Raw genomic sequence first — 18,554 nt, forward strand, 5'->3', positions numbered from 1 at the left:
TTTCCTATTTGGAACCAGTCTGTTGTTCCATGTCCAGTTCTAAATGTTGCTTCCTGAACTGCATACAGATTTCTCAAGAGGCAGGTCTATACAGAAAATCACAAAATATCTCTAAAAACAAATATAAAACCCAACCTTCTAGAACAGATAAATGAGTTCAACAAGGTCACAGCTCACAGGATACAAGATCAACATACAAAACTCAATTGTACTTCTAAATATCAGCAATGAACACATGAAAACCAAAGCTTAAATTACAGTATTATGGGACTTCATTGGTGGTCCAGTGGTTAAGAATCCACCTTGCAGTGCAGGGGACATGGGTTCAATCCCTGATCGGGGAACTAAGAGCCACATGCCATGGAATATTTAAGCCCATTCACTGCAACTAGAGAATCTGTGTATCACAAGAAAAGATTCTGAATAACACAATGAAGATTCCACATTCTGCAACTAAAACCTGATGCAGCCAAATAAAAAAACTTCAATATCATGCACAAATCACTCAAAGAAAATGAAAAGATATAAATCTAAGAAAACATGTACAGGACGTGTGTGCTGAAACTGCAAAACCCTGATGAAAGAACTCAAAGGAGAACTAACTACATGGAGAGACATACTGTGTTCATGAATGGAGGACTCCACAGAGTAAGGATGTTAATTCTTCCCCAAATATTTTACAGCTTTAACAATATTCCTATCAAAATCTTATCAACATTTTTGTAGATATAGACAAGATTATTCTAAAATTTACATGGTAAGGTTAAAAGAACTAGAATAGCGAAAAAAAATTGAAAAAAAGAATAAAGTGCAAGAAATCTCTCTACCCAATTTTAAGACTTAGTATGCAGCTACAGTAATGAAGGCTACATGACACAGTGTAATATTGATGAGGGGATAGACACATAGATCAATGGAACAGAACAGAGAATCCAGAACAGATTCACACAAGTACAGTCAACTGATTTTTTTTTAGTATTTATTTATTTGGCTGCATCGGGTCTTAGCTGTGGCATGTGGGATCTAGTTCCCCCACCAGGGATTGAACCCAGCCCCCTGCATTGGGAGCATGGAGTCTTAGCCACTGGACCACCAGGAAAGTCCTCAGTCAACTGATTTTTAACAAAAGTACAAAAGCAATTTAATGAAGATCAACATTTCCAACAAATGTTGCTGGAGTAATTGGACATCTATGCGCCAGAAGAAAAAAAATAGACTTCAATATAAACCTTAGAGCTTCCACAAAATTTGCTCAAATGGATTACACATTTAAGTGTAAAACATAGAGCTCTAAAACTTTTAGAGAAACAAATAGGAGAAACCATTTGAGACCTAAAGCTTGATAAAGAGTACTTAGACATGACACCATAAAAGTATAATCCATAATAAAAAAAAAATAAGGACTTTTGCTCTGCCAAAAAAACCCTCAAGAAGATGAAAAGACAAGCTAAGAGACTGGAAGAAAATATTTGCAAACCACATAGCTAACAAAGTATTCATGTTTAGAATCTATAAAGAGCTCTTGAAACTCAACAAAAAAAATCCATTCAGAAACTCCACAAAAGACATGAGATTTATTTCACTGAAGAGGATATACAGAAAGCAAATTCACACGTGAAAAGATGTTCAGTATCATCAGCCATTAGAGAAATGCAAATTAAAATCACAGTGTGATATCAATACACATCTATCCAAATGACTAAAATGAAAAATTTTAATGACACAAAATGCTGGCAGGCAGGTAGAGAAAGTGGATTACCCATTCATGACTGGTAGGAATGTGAAATGGTACAGACACTATGGCAGTTTCTTACAAAACTAAAATGCAATTACCATACACCTCGCAATTATACTCTTGGAAATCATCCTAGAGAAATGAAAACTTGTATTCATGCAAAAACTTGTACATAAATATTAATATTTATAGCTATTTGATTTGTAATAGCCTCAAACTGGAAACAACTCAGATGTTTTTCAATGAGTGAATACTTAAATTAACTATGGGCGATCTATGTCATGGCCTACTACTCCAAATAATACAAATGGCAGATATAGACATAAGGTGCTTTGGGAGCACAGAGGAGTGTCTAACCCAAGCTGGGAGAATGTGGAGAAGAGGGCAGGGAAGGCTTCCAGGAGGAAGTAACACCTGAGCCTGGGCTTGAAATGTAAACAAGAGTTGTTATTGTTCAGTCACTCATTCATGTTTGACTCTGCAATCCCATGGACTGCAGCACAACAGGCTTCTCTGTCCTTCACCATCTCCCGGAGCTTGCTCAAACTCATGTCCATTGAGTCAATGATGCCATCCAACCATCTTGTCCTCTGTCATCCCCTTCTCCTCCTACCTTCAATCTTTCCCAGCATCAGGGTCTTTTCCAATGAGTCAGTTCTTTGCATCAGGTGGCCAAAGTATTGGAGCTTCAGCTTCAGCATCAATCCTTCCAATGAATATTCAGGGTTGATTTCCTTTAGGATTGACTGTTTTGATCTCCTTGCAGTCCAAGGGACTCTCAAGAGTCTTCTCCAACACCACAGCTCAAAAGCATCAATTCTTCAGTGTTCAGCCCTTCTTTATGGTCCAACTCTCACATCCATACATGACTACTGGAAAAACCATAGCTTTGACTAGATGGACCTTTGACGGCAAAGTGATGCTCCTGCTTTTTAATATGCTGTCTAGGTTTGTCATAGCTTTTCTTCCAAGGAGCAAGCATCTTTTAATTTCATGGCTACAGTCACCATCTGCAGTGATTTTGGAACCCAAGAAAATAAAGTCTGTCACTGTTTCCATTGTTTCCCCATCTATTTGCCATGAAGTGATGGGACTGGATACCATGATCTTTGTTTTTTGAATGTTGAGTTTTAAGCCAGCTTTTTCACTCTCCTCTTTCACCTTCATCAAGAGGCTCTTTAGTTCCTCTTCGCTTTCTGCTGTAAGGGTGGTGTCATCTGCATATCTGAGGTTATTGATATTTCTCCCGGCAATCTTGATTCTGGCTTGTGTTTCATTCCGCCTGGCATTTCACATGATGTATTCTGCATATAAGTTAAATAAACAGGATGACAATATACAGCCTTGATGTACTTCTTTCTCAATTTTGAACCAATCTGTTGTTCCATGTCCAGTTCTAACTGTTGCTTCTTGGCCTGCATACAGGTTTCTCAAGAGGCAGGTAAGGTGGTCTGGTATTCCCATCTCTTTAAGAATTTTCCACAGTTTGTTGTGATCCACACAGTCAAAGGCTTTAGTGTAGTCAATGAAGCAGATGTTTTTCTGGAATTCTCTTGCTTTTTCTATGATCCAGTGGATGTTGGCAATTTGATCTCTGGTTCCTCTGCCTTTTCTAAATCTAGCTTGAACATCTGGAAGTTCTTGGTTCACGTACTGTTGAAGCCTGGCTTGGAGAATTTTGAGCATTACTTTGCTAGCATGTGAGATGAGTGCAGTTGTGTGGTAGTTTGAACATTCTTTGGCATTGCCCTTCTTTGGGATTGGAATGAAAACTGACCTTTTCCAGTCCTGTGGCCACTGCTGAGTTTTCCAAATTTGCTGGCATATTGAGTGCAGCACTTTAACAGCATCATCTTTTAGGATTTGAAATAGCTCAACTGGAATTCCATCACCTCCACTAGCTTTGTTCATAGTGATGCTTCCTAAGGCCCACTTGACTTTGCATTCCAGAATGTCTGGCTCTAGGTGAGTAATCACACCATTGTGGTTATCTGGGTCATTAAGATCTTTTTGTACAGTTCTTCTGTGTATTCTTGCCACCTCTTCTTAATATCTTCTGCTTCTGTTAGGTTCATACTGTTTCTGTCCTTTATTGTGCCCATCTTTACATGAATGTTCCCTTGGTATCTCTGTAGAGATCTCCCGTCTTTCCCATTCTATTGTTTTCCTCTATTTCTTTGCATTGATCACTTAGGAAGCCTGTCTTATCTCACCTTGCTATTCTTTAGAAGTCTGTATTCAGATCAATATATGTTTCCTTTTCTCCTTTGCCTTTCACTTCTCTTTTCTCAGCTATTTGTAAGGCCTCCTCAGACAACCATTTTGCCTTTTTGGGCATTTCTTTTTCTTGGGGATGGTTTTGATCACCACCTCCTGTACAGTGTTACAAACCTCCATCCATAGTTCTTCAGGCACTCTATCAGATCTAATCCCTTGAATCTATTTGTCACTTCCACTGTATAATCGTAAGGGATTTGATTTAGGTCATACCTGAATGGTCTAGTGGTTTTCCCTACTTTCTTCAACTTAAGTCTGAATTTTGCAATAAGGAGTTCATGATCTGAGCCACAGTCAGCTCCCGGTCTTGTTTTTGCAACTGTATAGAGCTTCTCCATCTTTGACTGCAAAGAATATAATCAATCTGATTTCGGTATTCACCGTCTGTTCATGTCCATGTGCAGAGGCTTCTCTTGTGTTGTTGGAAAAGCATGTTTGCTAAGACCAGTGCTTTCTCTTTGGAAAACTCTATTAGCCTTTGCCCTGCTTCATTTTGTATTCCAAGGCCAAACTTGCCTGTTACTCCAGGTATCTCTTGACTTCCTACTTTTGCATTCCCAGTCCCCTATGATGAAAAGGACATCTTTTTTGGTGTTAGTTCTAGAAGGTCTTGTAGGTCTTCATAGAACCATTCAACTTCAGCTTCTTCAGTATTAGTAGTTAAGGCATAGACTTGTACTACTGTGATTTGAATGGTTTGCCTTGGAAATGAAGAGAGATAATGCTATCATTTTTGAGATTGCACCCAAGTACTGTGTTTCAGACTCTTTTGTTGACTATGAAGGGCTACTCCATTTCTTCTAAGGTATTCTTGCCCACAGTAGTAGATATAATGGTCATCTGAATTAAATTCACCCATTCCAGTCCATTTTAGTTCACTGATTCCTAAAATGTTGATGTTTACTCTTGCCATCTCCTGTTTGACCACTTCCAATTTATCTTGATTCATGGACCTAACATTCCAGGTTCCTATGCAATATTGTTCTTTACAGCATCAGACTTTACTTTCATCACCAGACACATCCACAACTGGGTGTTGTTTCCACTTTGGCTCAGCCTCGCTTCATTCTTTCTGGAGCTATTTCTCCACTCTTCTCCAGTAGCATATTGGGCACCTACCAACCTGGGAAGTTCATCTTTCAGTGTCATATCTTTTTGCCTTTTCATACTGTTCATGGGGTTCTCAAGGCAAGAATGCTGAAGTGGTTTGCCATTCCCTTCTCCAGTGAACCACATTTTGTCAGAACTCTCCACCATGACCTGTCTTGGATGGCCCTACATGGCATGGTTCATAGATTCATTGAGTTAGACAGTAGTTAGCTAGATCAAAAATGGGGGAAGGGTATTTCAGATAGAGAGCGTATTATGTGAAAAGGCATGGAGTCTTAAGAGAGCCCTGTATACGTGAAGGCCTATAGATGGTAACTCGACATGGTTAGAGACCTGTGTGGACCAGCATGAAATGAGACTGAAGATGCCAGGAGAAAGGCCTTTGGGTCTCCAGGCTAAGTAGACTCTGAATAGTCAGAGACACTGAAGAGTTTTCACTGAAAGAGGGTCAGATCTGTTTCTGAGAGCTCTCTATCAGTCTCTGGAGAGGGTAGATCGGAGGGGTGATGAGACTGGCAGCTGAGAGACCAGTGTGGAGGCTGTTCCAGAGATGATTGCTGAAGTGTTCATTGTTCACTCTAAAACAATGAAGGGTGTAGAGAAAGAGGTGCTTAAGTGGCAGAATCCACTGGACATGGAGACCAGTTCCTGAGGACACAGAAGTCTTCTTCCCAACGGTCTTCTCCTCTGCCTTGGCCACAGCACTCTGCCCACTGGCTCCCACCCCACGGTGTTCCTTCTCCTCGCCTCTGTGCTTTTGAGCTTGGGAGGTCCAGCACTGTAGGTAGAGGCTATCACCTTCTAGATTACTACAAACCAACATAATGCTGCATAAATGAGAGAGAAGTTTATTTCTGTCTCATGGTGGGGCCATAACCTGGCCCTTGTGCTTCTCAGGCAGAAACACCCCTGGGGAAGCTGATGTGGAGAACAGACACCCAGAACAAAGGTATTCTTGAATTTCATTTAGAGAATGGCAAAGCCTATGGCAGTGTCATCATGCAGAGAGTACCAGCTTGCAAGCTACACGGGCCTAAGTTCTGAGCCCAACCATGCCACAATCCTTAGCTGTGAAGCTTTGAACATATTTCTTAACTTCTCTGAGCCTGTGTCTTCAGCTCTGAAATGGCAATGGTGATTGATCAGTAAGACTGTTCCAAAAAATAAAAGAAATAATGAAAAGAAAGTGCCCTGTTCATGCCACATATGTCATTTGTGTCCATTGTTTTTCACTGTCTCAAATGAACACTGCTTCCGAAGAAAATCTTCTCCCAGTAGATACTGGAATATTAATGTCCTCCAAAAACTGCAGTTCTTTTGCTTAGGCAAGGCTGGACAAACCTAGATGGAATCTTCTTCTCTGACATTCTTTTAAAAAAAAAAACAGTTCTTGAATGCTTCATTATCTCATGTCAGACATGTTATAACAGCACGAAGAAAACAGAAACTTTTCTGGCCACTGACTGTGCTCAGGAGACACATACATCCCATTGGCAATGTCCCAGCATCCATTTGCCTTGATGGGCGGTTACTTCTGCAGGTGTACATCTACTGTGTACTGATTTTTCCTGGTTTCAGTGTCCAAAGGTGACCTTTTCCCACCCTTGTCCCTAGAGTCTTGGGCCCAGAGCTCCACATACACTGAGCACCTCTGAATGGGATCAACTAGAGCTCTGTGTTTTATAGCTTCAAGGCCCCCTTTCAGAATAAGCTCTGCTGGCACCACAAATGGGAAAGAAGCTGCAGCCCTTTGGTTGTGGAGCAGCTGGGACAGGACAGTGAATTTGGGTCAAGATTTGTGAAACTGTGTCCTGAGAAGCAGGCTGCCAGCTTCCCTTCCTGGTATTCCTCGTTTAAGAAATGCATGGAAGAATCAGTCTGAGGAGATAATTAATAGAAAATACAACTGGCAGCCATCCCTGGCTCTGACTCACTGTGCACACTCCCGCAATTGTTACCATGGTTTCAAGGCTGAAGTTTTCTCCGCTCTGCCCCCCTGCCCCTTCTGCTGTTCATTTGTCACTCTGCTCCCACAGATTCCTCCACAGTCGGCCTCCACAGACTGGTGGAGACTTAACCCTGTACAGAGGCTAGCTTTTCTGTTGTTTGTTTTACAAATAACATCCATTGCCTTTTTTCTTGAATTAAAAAAAAGAACACATGCCAATTCGTATAAACAGAACATAATTTAAACAGAAAAAAAGAAAGTTGGCCATAAACTCACATCCCCAAACTAACATTTAAGATGCTTGTGATGCATACTGCATAGTTGAGATTGTACACGATTTTATCAGTCCTAAAGTGCTTTTGACCTCAAAACCCCAGGACCTATGCCCATCATTTTCTCCTTTGAACTACTGGCCTCTAGGCACTGCTTTGGGCAAATTCAGCCACTTACACAGGCTCATTATTGTTGTTGCTGTTATCTGCTGGAACACACAGAACTCTCACAATGTTCCAGGCACCAAGCATTTGCAGATACCTCAGCCATTTAATGCTGGCTCTTCATTGGGGTCTGAACTTTGCTTCATTCCCACTCTTAAGACTGCCATAGCCAGTGGTCACAGGAAAGGCTGTCCCCTATGAAAAACCAGAATAAAGGTGTCCTCTTGGCCTCCTGTGTGTAGATGAACTGTTGAACATGAGGCCATACTATTATTGTCAACCTGCCTCATCTCCAGCAGGACTTTGAAAGTCAATACATAAGCGGGATCCACCTCAGAAGTGAGGGACCAATTATCTCCTCAGCTCTGGATGTGTTTCTCACAGTTGATCACTCCCAATCCAAAACAAGGAGTGCCTAAACTGTGCCTGTTCATAAATGACAGCAGTAAAACAGGGGGCTGCCTGTAATGCATGAGTTCGGGGTAGCAGTCTCAGAAATACCTGATCGCTGGCATGTAGCATCCGAAGTCCCACAAGACTGAATTCAAAAACTAAGCTCTGAGCTGGAGGACCTACATATTCTGGCTGGCATGGGCAAGCTGAGAGAGCTAACTCATGGAGTGGAGGGAAAGCCCTGATCTTACAAAAATTGGGAGAAGAAGGGTTGTGGATAAAGGTAAAAAGTTTGAGGATGTAAATTCAAAACTCATTCACCTTAAGCTAACACTCCACAAGCAAGTCATTGTTTTATGTGCTTTACAAATACAAACTTGTTTAATTCTCTTCACACCCTATAAGAAGGTATTATTATTAATTCTATTTTCCAGAAGATGAAACTGAGCCAAAGAGAGGTGAGGTAACTTCCTCAAGGTCACAGAACTAGTACCTGAGTGGTGGAGCAGGGATTTGAAGCCAGGAAGTACAGAATCCATGCTTTTAACAATAGTTATTGTTGTTCAGTTGCTAAGTCCTGTCTGACTCTTTGCAACCCCATGGACTGTAGCCTGCCAGGCTCCTCTGCCCATGGGATTTCCCAGGCAAGAATACTGGAGTGGGTTGCCATTTTCCTTCTCCAGGGGACCTTCCTGACCCAGGGATCGAACCTGTGTCTCCTGCATTGCAGGCAGATTCTTTACCATCTGAGCCACCAGGGAAGCCGCACAGGTACTAACTATAGCAAATATTTAACAGTAGTAGTGTTAGTCGCTCAGTTGTGTCCGCCTCTGCCCATAATTTTCTCCTTTGAACTACTTAAGGCACTGCTTTGGGCAAATTCAGCCACTTACACAGGCTCGCTACAAGCTGTAAAATAACTAAAAGCGAAAACCCGAAAGGAAGGGCAGGCTGGTGTGTATGAGTGCGCGAAAGGGGTAGGCGGAAGCCGAGGTTCTTCCAGCTATGCCTTTGTCTAATGGCCCCGCGGGATTGGCTGGAACCCCGCGCCGAGGGACTGCAGAGGCGCCCCCCGCGTCCCCCTCCCCCCCCGGCTTCCACTACGCACGCGTGGAGGAGGCGGGTAGGGCAGTTGGGTAAAGGGCGCAAAGAAGGGCGTGTGAAAGAAGCCGCAAAAAGCACAGAGGCGTAGCTTCCCGCCCTCGCCCAACCTTTGGCTCCGCCCCTCTACCGGGTCCGAGCTTCAGCCCCATTGGCCCGAGAGTCAAAGGACCGGGCCTGCCCCAAGATATGCCTGCTTCCGGAGCCACGGTAAGGATGGCCAATTGCGATGCCGCTTTCTGGCATATGTTTAGGACACTCCGGTGGGGCCTGAAAGGGCTTTGTGCGGCAACCTAAGCAGTTGAGAGTTCAACGGCAAATTTTGGAAATGCCACCGAAAGGAAAAAGCGGTTCTGGAAAAGGGGGAAAAGGTAGAGCAGCCAGAGCAACCAAGAAGAAATGGGGTTGGGTGAGGAGCAAGGCGGAGGGAGCAGACCGCCGGGGTCCGGGGCGGAGGCAGCGGGTTGCCAGTGACTAGAGGACTGACCAGGAAGTAATAAGTTAGAAACAATCAATACGGACTTAAGTTTTGATTTAAAAGCATGGGGATTAGATGGTGGATAGAAGAGAAGAAAGGATTACAAGAAAGTTTGATTTTGTTAGTTTCTTCCGAATGGGCAAATCTTGGGAGTGAGGCTGTCATGAAGGATCCATTTGTTAGGTAAAGCTACAGGGTAGTGAAATTGGGAGAAAAGGGGTAGAGCAGTTGACTTTGAGTAGGAGAAGGGACATCTTAAGCTTGACGTCACAGAGATGAAGATGGATGTGGTGGTAAAAAGTGGAAGACAAGGGTAGTTTTTAAAACAGCAGGACAGGTACTGAGTAGGAGTCTTGAGGAGAGTGGTAAGCGTTTGGAATAGTCATTGGGGTGGTGAGAGGGGATGAAACACTTAAAAAAGGATTGCCCTTAGGGCTGAGAGCTTAAGATTGAAGGCCATGAATTTGTAGAGGACACAATCTGCTCAGTCATGATTTACCTAGTACCATATAATTGGCACAATATAGGATTGATAAGAGCTAAGTATAACTTTTAGCCAAGGTTGAGGTTTTGTTGGACAATGATAATAGAAGGAAAGCAACACAAGGGAATTAAGAGTGCCACTGGGGACACAGTTCAGATGATCAAGCATGGGATCCAGACTGGGAAGGGAAGGAGAAATTTGATAGCATAGGAGAACATAGGAGGATAAAGGAATTGAATGGGGGGAGGTGGTTCTGTGACATTAAAGAAACTGTGTTGTGGGAATGAGGCATGAGAAGGCTGGAAGAACAGAAAGTTGTAGCCAGAGATTGAACTAGTTGTGAGTGGCACAGTTCCATCACGTGCCCCTGGGAACAGGTGGCCTGGAGTAAAAGGCATAGGCATTTGGGAGGGAGGTCTAGAAAGTGTGAAGTTAGGCTGTTGGATGATTCCTCTGCATAGATGGTGAAGTCATCCAAGATTAGAGCAGTAGTGAGGGTGGAAAGGAAGCCTGAAGTTGCTGCCAGAGTCCTTAGAGGGAGTGAAGGGGCATTCAGAAGATGATAGCATCCATTGGGGCAGAGGATGGGATGACTGGAAGGCATCATTGTTCTAGAGAAAATAAGAGTTTAGTGTAATAAAACTTCTTTGGCAGTAACATTTTCTTAGGCATTTGGTGGTTGGCATTTTGGATTTTCAGTTTTGTGGAACATTTATTGAACAACTTTTGGGTGCTCGGCATTGGGGTTCCTAAGACAGGATGGAGTCTCCTGAATAAAATTTCAATGGGTCCCTATTACTTCTAGGGTAAATTCCAAGTTCCTTAATGGAACCCAAAGGGCCTCATGCCCTAACCCTCAGCCACCTCCCCTGGGTTCATCTCACAGAACTCCCACTTCAGATTTGGCTTCGTCCATAGTTTCTTCCACATATTACACTGTTCCCCTACCCTGGAATTCTCCTCACCTTTGTCCTTTCTTTACCTGTTCAGCTTCTACTCATCCAGGAAACCTTCTCTAACTGGCTAAAATGTACCTCTGTGCTTCCACAGCCCCCTATTTATAGAGCATAGCTCATTCTCCTGAAATGATCTTTTACATAACTTTACATGACGATCTTCCCCAGTAGTATATGAGCCCCCTGAAGGAAGGTATTATGCCATGGCTTGTTCATCTTTTTATCTCCAGTGCCTGGAACTTAGTTACTTAGGAAACGTTTATGAACTGAACACTTAAACCAACAATAGTTCTTAGGAACATCAGCCTCTAACAGTAAATATGCTGCCATCAACACAGAAATTGGCATAGTAGCAAAATGACACAGTAATAAAATGTAAAATACTGCCCCTTGTGTTAATCTGAATATTGATAACTTCTTAGGAAGGTTATCAGTAGGCAGTGTCATTGACTCCAGGAGTTTGGAAATGAATGTATTCTTTAGTCAAATATGGATGGTAGGAAATTTGATCTTTATTTAAAATATATTCTTGGACATTTTACCTACTATAATTGTGAGTATCCAAGTACATAGCTGCAGTGTTTATTATAAATCTCACAAGAGCTCCAGGGTTTGCTCTTAGAAGGCAGGATTTCAAACTGGGTCTAGAGAATCCAGGCCAGGTTTTTGGTGCTCCCCATTCAACTATTAGCACACTCACTTGTGTATCCATTTTCTGTGAAGGGTTTTTGTAGGGCACAAATTTCTTGTTTTAAGAGGTGAGTTACAGGTTAATTTAGCTTGATGTAAAGGGTTTGCAGAGTTCCCTTTTGAAGCTTGGTGCTGCAATGGAAGTATCAACTGTTGTGTTGAATAATAAGGTGAAAGTGTAGTTTAAATGAGTACTTGTCATCTCTTCTCTAAAGGAAAAGCAGCCTCTGGGAGTGAGAGTTCTGAGAAGAAGGCTCAGGGTCCCAAAGGTGGTGGCAATGCAGTAAAGGTGAGTTACTCATTCCTTTTTTTAAAAAAATATAAGTAACATATACATCTGTTATTTTGGTACACATAAAAGGAAAAGACAGTATGCCTAACTCATCCTAAGGCTAGCCTAATACTGACAGATCAAGATAACACAAAAGTGGAAAATAATAGATCACTCACTTACGAAAAGTAATTCCTTTAAAATATTTCTTAAATGTTTTCTCAGACATCCAGAAATTCTTCATACTCTAGTATTTTTCCTTAAAATGTATTAAGTCTTCCCAAGTAAGTGAATGAGTTATTTCTCAGAATGAAATACTACTTGGCAAAACCAAGAGCTGAGATGAGCAAGCAAAGGCATGGGTCTCAATAGACAGCTTCCCCGCTGGTAAGCTATAAGCCAGAACCCTGACCTTGAAAATTAAGGTGGGAGACAATTGCAAATAATTACTTGAAGTTCTTGACATAGTGCCAGAGGTATGTCTGCCCTGGGAAATTATAATCTGAAATAGAATTATACTGTTTAATGCTACATAAAAAGGCAATTTCCATGTTTCAGTCAGGATGTGGGATTCCATACTTTGATTCATTCATTCCTTATGGATTTAGTGACATCTGCTCTGTGCCAAGCAGTGTACTAAATTCTGGGTATTAAAAAAAAAACAGGTAAGAGATGGTCCCTGTTATCACAGTCTAGTTGGGAGCAGTTAGGTAAAGAAAGAAATATCATTGCTATATGAGAAGAGCTATAGTGGAGTTGTAGCATATAAATGCACCTATACATATGCAGCCAAAAAAAAAGGGAGCGAAAGTAAATAGAGAGGGCCATTCTGCCCACTTTTCTACTCTGTGAACCCATAGAAAGATAAGAGATAAAAAAAAGAAAGATAAGAGATGGGAGACATGAATTTGCTTTCCATATATACTTGACCTTCATTCTCATATGAACATCCCACCATGTGAAGTGGGATTCTGGTATCCAAAGATAATTTTCATAAAACATGGTGCCTAAATGCAAGTCAGCTACTTTGTCCGGGCATCCAACTGAAGAAGTGGCTTTAAAGAGGCATTTTGCCCTTTCTGGAAAAAAAAAATAAGCTCAGTGTGGCTATACTTGAGGTATATGAAAGGTGGTTGTTCAGTTGCTCAGTCCTGTCCGACTCTTTGTGACCCCATGAACTGCAGCACACCAGGCTTCCCTGTCCATCACCATCTCTCAGAGTTTGCTCAAATTCATATCCATTGAGTCAGTGATAGTATTCAACCATCTCATCCTCAGTCGCTCCCTCCTCCTCCTGACCTCAGTCTTTCCCAGCATCAGGGTCTTTTCCAATGAGTTGGCTCTTTGCATCAGGTGGCCAAAGTATTGGAGCTTCAGCTTCAGCATCAGTCCTTCCAATGAATATTCAGGATTGATTTCCTTTAGGATTGACTGGTTTGATCTCCTTGCTGTCCAAGGGGCTCTCAAGAGTCTTCTCCAACACCAGTTTGAAAGCATCAATTAGCTAGGAAAGTCAGTTACGGTTAAACTCTTTTGTTAAACTTTTCCTTTTGAAATAATTTTAGACTCACATTCAGTTGTAGGATAGATGTTCTTTTTATACATGTACATGTGCCTTTTATCAGGGGCTTTCCAGATGGTGCTAGTGGTAAAGAACCCGCCTGCCAGTGCAGGAGATGTAAGAGACATGGGATTCAATCCCTGGGTTAGGAAGATCCCCTGGAGGAGGGCATGGCAACCCACTCCAGTATTCTTCTGGAGAATCCTATGGACAGAGGAGGCTGGCGGGCCACAGTCCATAGGTTCGCAAAGAGTCAGACACAACTGAAATGACTTAGCGCTATACCTTTTATCCTGTTTCCCCAGTGGTAACATCTTACAAAACCCTAGTACATTAGCACAACCAGGAGATTGACATTGCTACAATCAAGATCCAGACATTTCCATCATCCCTCTTTTTTCCCTTTTATAGCCATACCCACTTCCCCCATGGATCCCCTACCCCTGCCCTCCATGACCTCAGAGCAGCAGCTAATCTCTTCTCCATTTCTATAACTTAATGATTTCCTTATAAATGCAGTGATACAGTGTGTAGCCTTTCGGGGTTAGCTTTTTTCACTCACTGTAAACCTCTGGAGATTTCATTCCACTTGTTGTGTGTATCCATAGTCTGTTCTTTGTATTACTGAGTAGTATTCCATGGACACATGAAAGTAGTGTGTTGAACTTTTCACCTGCTAGGGGACAGCTGGTTTGTCTCCAGTGTTTGTGAAGGCCCCAGTAGCAGAGGGACCCCAAACCCTTCAGCCTTTTAGGGTCTAGGCTCCTTCCACACCTGCCATTCTGCTTTAGACAGTACTCCTGAATCCAGCCCTGCCCTGTGTCTCTGGAGCTGCCCAGATTCTCAAACCTACCTTCCGATCACAGCTTCCTTCCTTCCTCTTGTTTCCCACCTCCCCCAATCCTGTCTTTTTCTCTCCATGCACAGACCTCTAGGCCCTCTAGCCTGCCCTGTTCACTTCACCTTCCCCCAGGCTTTGTGTCTGTTCTCTGAGCCCTGTATGTCTTGTAGGCTGGAAACTAGATGGATCATAGAGCCCTGACTCCTTTCATTTTGGTGATCCACTACATCCACCTGCCAGACCACAACTCAGGATCAATCCAGTGATCTCCTTTCTTTACACTCAAACCCAGAACTTCTGGGGCCCACTGGAGAGTCACACAGCCTCGGGGGTTGGGGCCACTGATTCCTCGTCTCTACCCTGAGCTAGGCCATCAGAACTGCACGGAGATCCCTTGCCATTCACCTCAAGCCATCTACCACCCTCCTCCAGTCAGTCAGCAGACAGCTTTGTCCAGTGGTTCTCAACCCTGGTATACATCAACTTCACCTGGAGAGCTTCTAAAAGTCTCCATGCCTAGGGATCTACCCCACACCAGCTGCCTCACAGTCTCTAGGGGTGGGGACTGGATCTTGGTATATTTTTTAGAAGCTCTTGGGGTGATTCTGACATGTGCCAAGGTTGAGAAACACTGATCCAGTCTCACAGGATTGGTGTGAAGATTTCATGAAATCACGCATGTAAAGCACTTAGCACAGTTATTATTAAGTACTCAATAACTGAAATATTGTTAAAATTGTCACAAGAAAATGGAGACCAGACCTATAGTCAGGAATTCATTGACCAGCAAAGTTATCTTCACCACATCTCCCTCCTCATTCTTCTCACCTCTATTCCTTTAAGGCTAACTAATTTTTCCAACAGTGCTCTGAATGCCTAGCCTCGCTCCTTCATTTATCTCTACCCTCTTTCTTTGCTCTGTCTTCAACTTTTCCCTCTTTACTGCATCTTTCCCTTCATTCTGAAAATATACCCAGGGATCCTTAAAATATATCAATGCATGTGACTCTTTCCCTCTGACCAGAGCCCTTTCTCCTTTTCTAACTCAGTTAGTTGGGGGAAACCTACTCACATTGCAGTTCCCTGGTGGTTCAGCAGTAAAGAATCTGCCTGCCAAGCAGGAGACATGGGTTCGATCCCTGGGTCAGGAAGATCCCCTGGAGAAGGAAATGGCAACCCACTCCAGTATTCTTGCCTGGGAAATCCTATGGACAGAGGAGCCTGGCAGGTTACAGTCCATGGGGTCGCAAAGAGTCAGACACAACTGAGCAACTAACCACCACCAACACCCTCATTACTGTCCTGCTTCCCATTATTTCCTCAGTCATCTGCTGCACCCTGGCTTCTGCACTTACCGCTCTTCTGAAACAGCTTTTGCTAAGGACCTGGATCCTTATTGTTCTGCAGCATTTAACCCTGTTGCTCATTTCCTCCTCGAAACTTTCTCTTGCCTTGAGTTCTGTTAACACACCTTTCTCTCTACCTGTCTGGTTGTTTTTATTATGCTTGTTGAGCTTCTTTGCTTATTGTTTAAACACCAATATTCTCCACCGATGAGTCTTTAGTGTACTTTCTTATTCTGTGTACTTATTCTTGTTCTGTGTAGCCTCCTTGGGTGATCCACTACCTCCATATTCATCACTCCCACATTCTCTCTGGAGCTTGGCTCTTTTTTCTAATCTTTTGTCTGCACCACCAGGCATGAAGGATCTTAGTTCCCCAACCAGGGATCGAACCCAGGCCCCCTGCATTGGCAGCATGGAGTCTTAACCATTGGGCTGCCAGGAAAGACCCTTGGCTCTCTTCTAAGATGTCAGTCTCATACAGTTGTCAGTTGGTCAGTCACACTTGCAAACTCCGCAGGTACTACAGACTCATTATGTCTAACCCATCAAACTGTGTAAAACCAGAATACTTGTTTATTCATTTATAAAGTGGTAGATGGGATCCCCTTTCTGTGATCACGAATGCTGTGTGCACTTTCCCAGTCATTGAACCAGGTTTGCTTTGTGAGTGTAGAAGCAGAAAGAGGGAAACAGTGGAGAAGCAGTTTTAGCCAGGCTAAGATGAGGTCTGAGGAACCATCCTCATCCCCCAGCATGTATCTCTCTAGTGTCCAGATTGTCCCTGTCTCCCCTAGGCAGTGCTGGACACATTCTATAGAAGTTTGCCTCTCTAAGCCCTGCTTTTTGACACATTCTTTTCTTTGCTGTGTCTGTCTCCTGTGTAGCTCCTCCAGTCCAGGATCCTGTCATCCCCAGTTTTACTAACTGAACCCTGAGGACATGGTTTGTCTGTCTCTAAATTTATAAGGGAGACATTCTTAGGCCCTACCCTAGTGTATCACCTATAATAAGAAATGAATAATGGATTCTGTTTGAATGAGAAATGGGAAATCCTACAAAACATATCTTGACAAAAGCATTTCTAAGGACATAGTGATTTTTTAAAAAACATGACTTTATATAAACATAAGTTACATTTGAATAATTTTTTAGGGTTGAGTATTCTTAATCTTCAACATATGATTCTTTTTCTAAGTGTTAAATTGTGGAGGGACTTTATACAATTGGCCTCTTTTGGTAAAAAGTATTTCCTTGTGGGTTTTTTTCATATCATTCCACCTCTGATAAATTAATAGGTAACTTTTATTGAGTGTTAGCTGCATTATCTCAATCTTCACAACACAGTTACTGTTATCTCAGTGCACAAATGGGAAAACATTTAGAGATTTAAAACAAGCCTAAGACCATACAAGAGAGTGGGGATTTGACTCCAGTACCCAGCTCTCAACCATTATCATGTTTCCTCCTCCTGTTACCATTGAGGTAACATGGTAAAGGATGGGAACATTCCACAGCCAGGTACCCACTTTCCATCTAAATCTGGGTTCTAAGATATTGTCTTGATACAGGAAATGTGTTTTTGCCCCATTGGGCTATTGCCCAGTTGGACAGACTTCCAGGATTTTCCATTGCCATGAATGAATGCAGTTTTGTTTTTTTTTTTTTTCACTAGTATGGGGGTAATCCTGATGTGACTGCTGCGTTGTGAGGAAAGAAATCGTTTGGGTCTCCAGGTATTACATGAACATGTTTTTCCCTTGTAGGTCAGACACATTCTGTGTGAAAAACATGGAAAAATCTTGGAAGCCATGGAAAAGTTAAAGTCTGGAATGAAATTCAATGAAGTGGCTGCACAATATAGTGAAGATAAAGCCAGACAAGGGGTATGGTGCACTCATCATTTAAAATGTCCCTCATGGAGGACACACAGCAGGAGGGATTATTTCTGTTTTGCCATTAGTTTTAGGCATATCTTAAAGATCTTAAAAGCAGAAACGTCCAACTTGTGAACAGTTGAATACAGGTCACCTTTGTCTAAACCTTGGCATAACCAAATTTGCACAGTTAACAGATAGCTAGGGCTTCCCTGGTGGCTCAGATGGTAAAGAATCCGCCTGCAATGAGAGAGACCTGGGTTTGATCCCTGGGTTGGGAAGATCCCCTGGAGGAGGGCACAGCAACCCACTCCAGTATTCTTGCCTGGAGAATTCCATGGACAGAGGAGCCTGGAGGGCTACAGTCCATGGGGTCGCAGAGTCAGACACAACTGAGTGACTAAGTACAGAGTAGACACCCAGCAACATTGTGAGCGCTTGTTGTGTGCAGCCCAGGGTTGGACCTCTTACCCATTTTGTTCTCATTGAGTCTTCTTCTCTCCAGCCCAGATGAATAAACCTAGGAACCTTAGCATTCATGTTGGGAAATTTTCAAGCTACAGTAGAACTGTTCCCTCTTCGGGGCCACTTGACATCACATATCTTTTGGATTTTCCAGGGTGACTTGGGTTGGATGACCAGAGGGTCCATGGTAGGACCATTTCAAGAAGCAGCATTCGCCTTGCCTATAAGTGTGCTGGATAAGCCTGTGTTTACAGACCCTCCAGTAAAGACAAAATTTGGGTATCATATTATAATGGTTGAAGGGAGAAAATAAAATTTTATGAAAGACTACATATGTTTTATACATTATTTCTTTAAAAGGTGTTGAATAATCATTGTATTTTACGAACTCTGTCATTGTGGGTTTGTGGGTGCAAAATCAGGTGGGTAAAGGTTGGTGTGCACAACAGTAGGTATTTAGTTGGTAGTTCTCTTAAGTCAAGCAGACTCCTTTTAAACCTGTTAGTCCCGTCCCTCTAAGAACTGCTTTATCTGATTCTCAGTATATCCCGTAAGTTAATTTAGAAAGCTTCTCTAGAAAAGTCAAA

At 42.6% G+C, this 18,554-nt stretch overlaps 1 protein-coding gene across 2 annotated transcripts; it reads left to right on the plus strand.

Annotated features, from left to right (window-relative positions):
- Positions 1-9,247: 9,247 nt before the first annotated feature.
- PIN4 (peptidylprolyl cis/trans isomerase, NIMA-interacting 4) lies at positions 9,248-18,297 on the plus strand. 2 transcript variants are annotated; one of them, XM_020871682.2, is made up of 4 exons: positions 9,248-9,372; positions 11,825-11,898; positions 17,392-17,511; positions 18,122-18,297. In XM_020871682.2, exons 1-4 carry the CDS (start codon positions 9,330-9,332, stop codon positions 18,278-18,280), a joined length of 396 nt encoding a protein of 131 aa, XP_020727341.2. In that variant the 5' UTR covers positions 9,248-9,329; the 3' UTR covers positions 18,281-18,297. The 2 variants fall into 2 exon arrangements, with proteins under 2 accessions (XP_020727341.2, XP_070320644.1); XM_070464543.1 differs by lacking the exon at positions 9,248-9,372 and adding an exon at positions 9,386-9,410.
- The last annotated feature ends 257 nt before the right edge of the window (positions 18,298-18,554 follow it).

This window comes from Odocoileus virginianus, unplaced genomic scaffold (genome assembly GCF_023699985.2).
Source record: "Odocoileus virginianus isolate 20LAN1187 ecotype Illinois unplaced genomic scaffold, Ovbor_1.2 Unplaced_Contig_28, whole genome shotgun sequence".
NCBI classification, from domain to species: Eukaryota; Metazoa; Chordata; class Mammalia; order Artiodactyla; family Cervidae; genus Odocoileus; species Odocoileus virginianus.

Coding starts and splice junctions, on each gene's coding strand:
- PIN4 (XM_020871682.2), top strand. CDS start 9,330: ATGCCACCGAAAGGAAAAAGCGGTTCTGGAAAAGGGGGAAAAG. Junction 9,373..11,824: donor TTCTGGAAAAGGGGGAAAAG/GTAGAGCAGCCA, acceptor TCTTCTCTAAAG/GAAAAGCAGCCTCTGGGAGT. Junction 11,899..17,391: donor GTGGTGGCAATGCAGTAAAG/GTGAGTTACTCA, acceptor TTTCCCTTGTAG/GTCAGACACATTCTGTGTGA.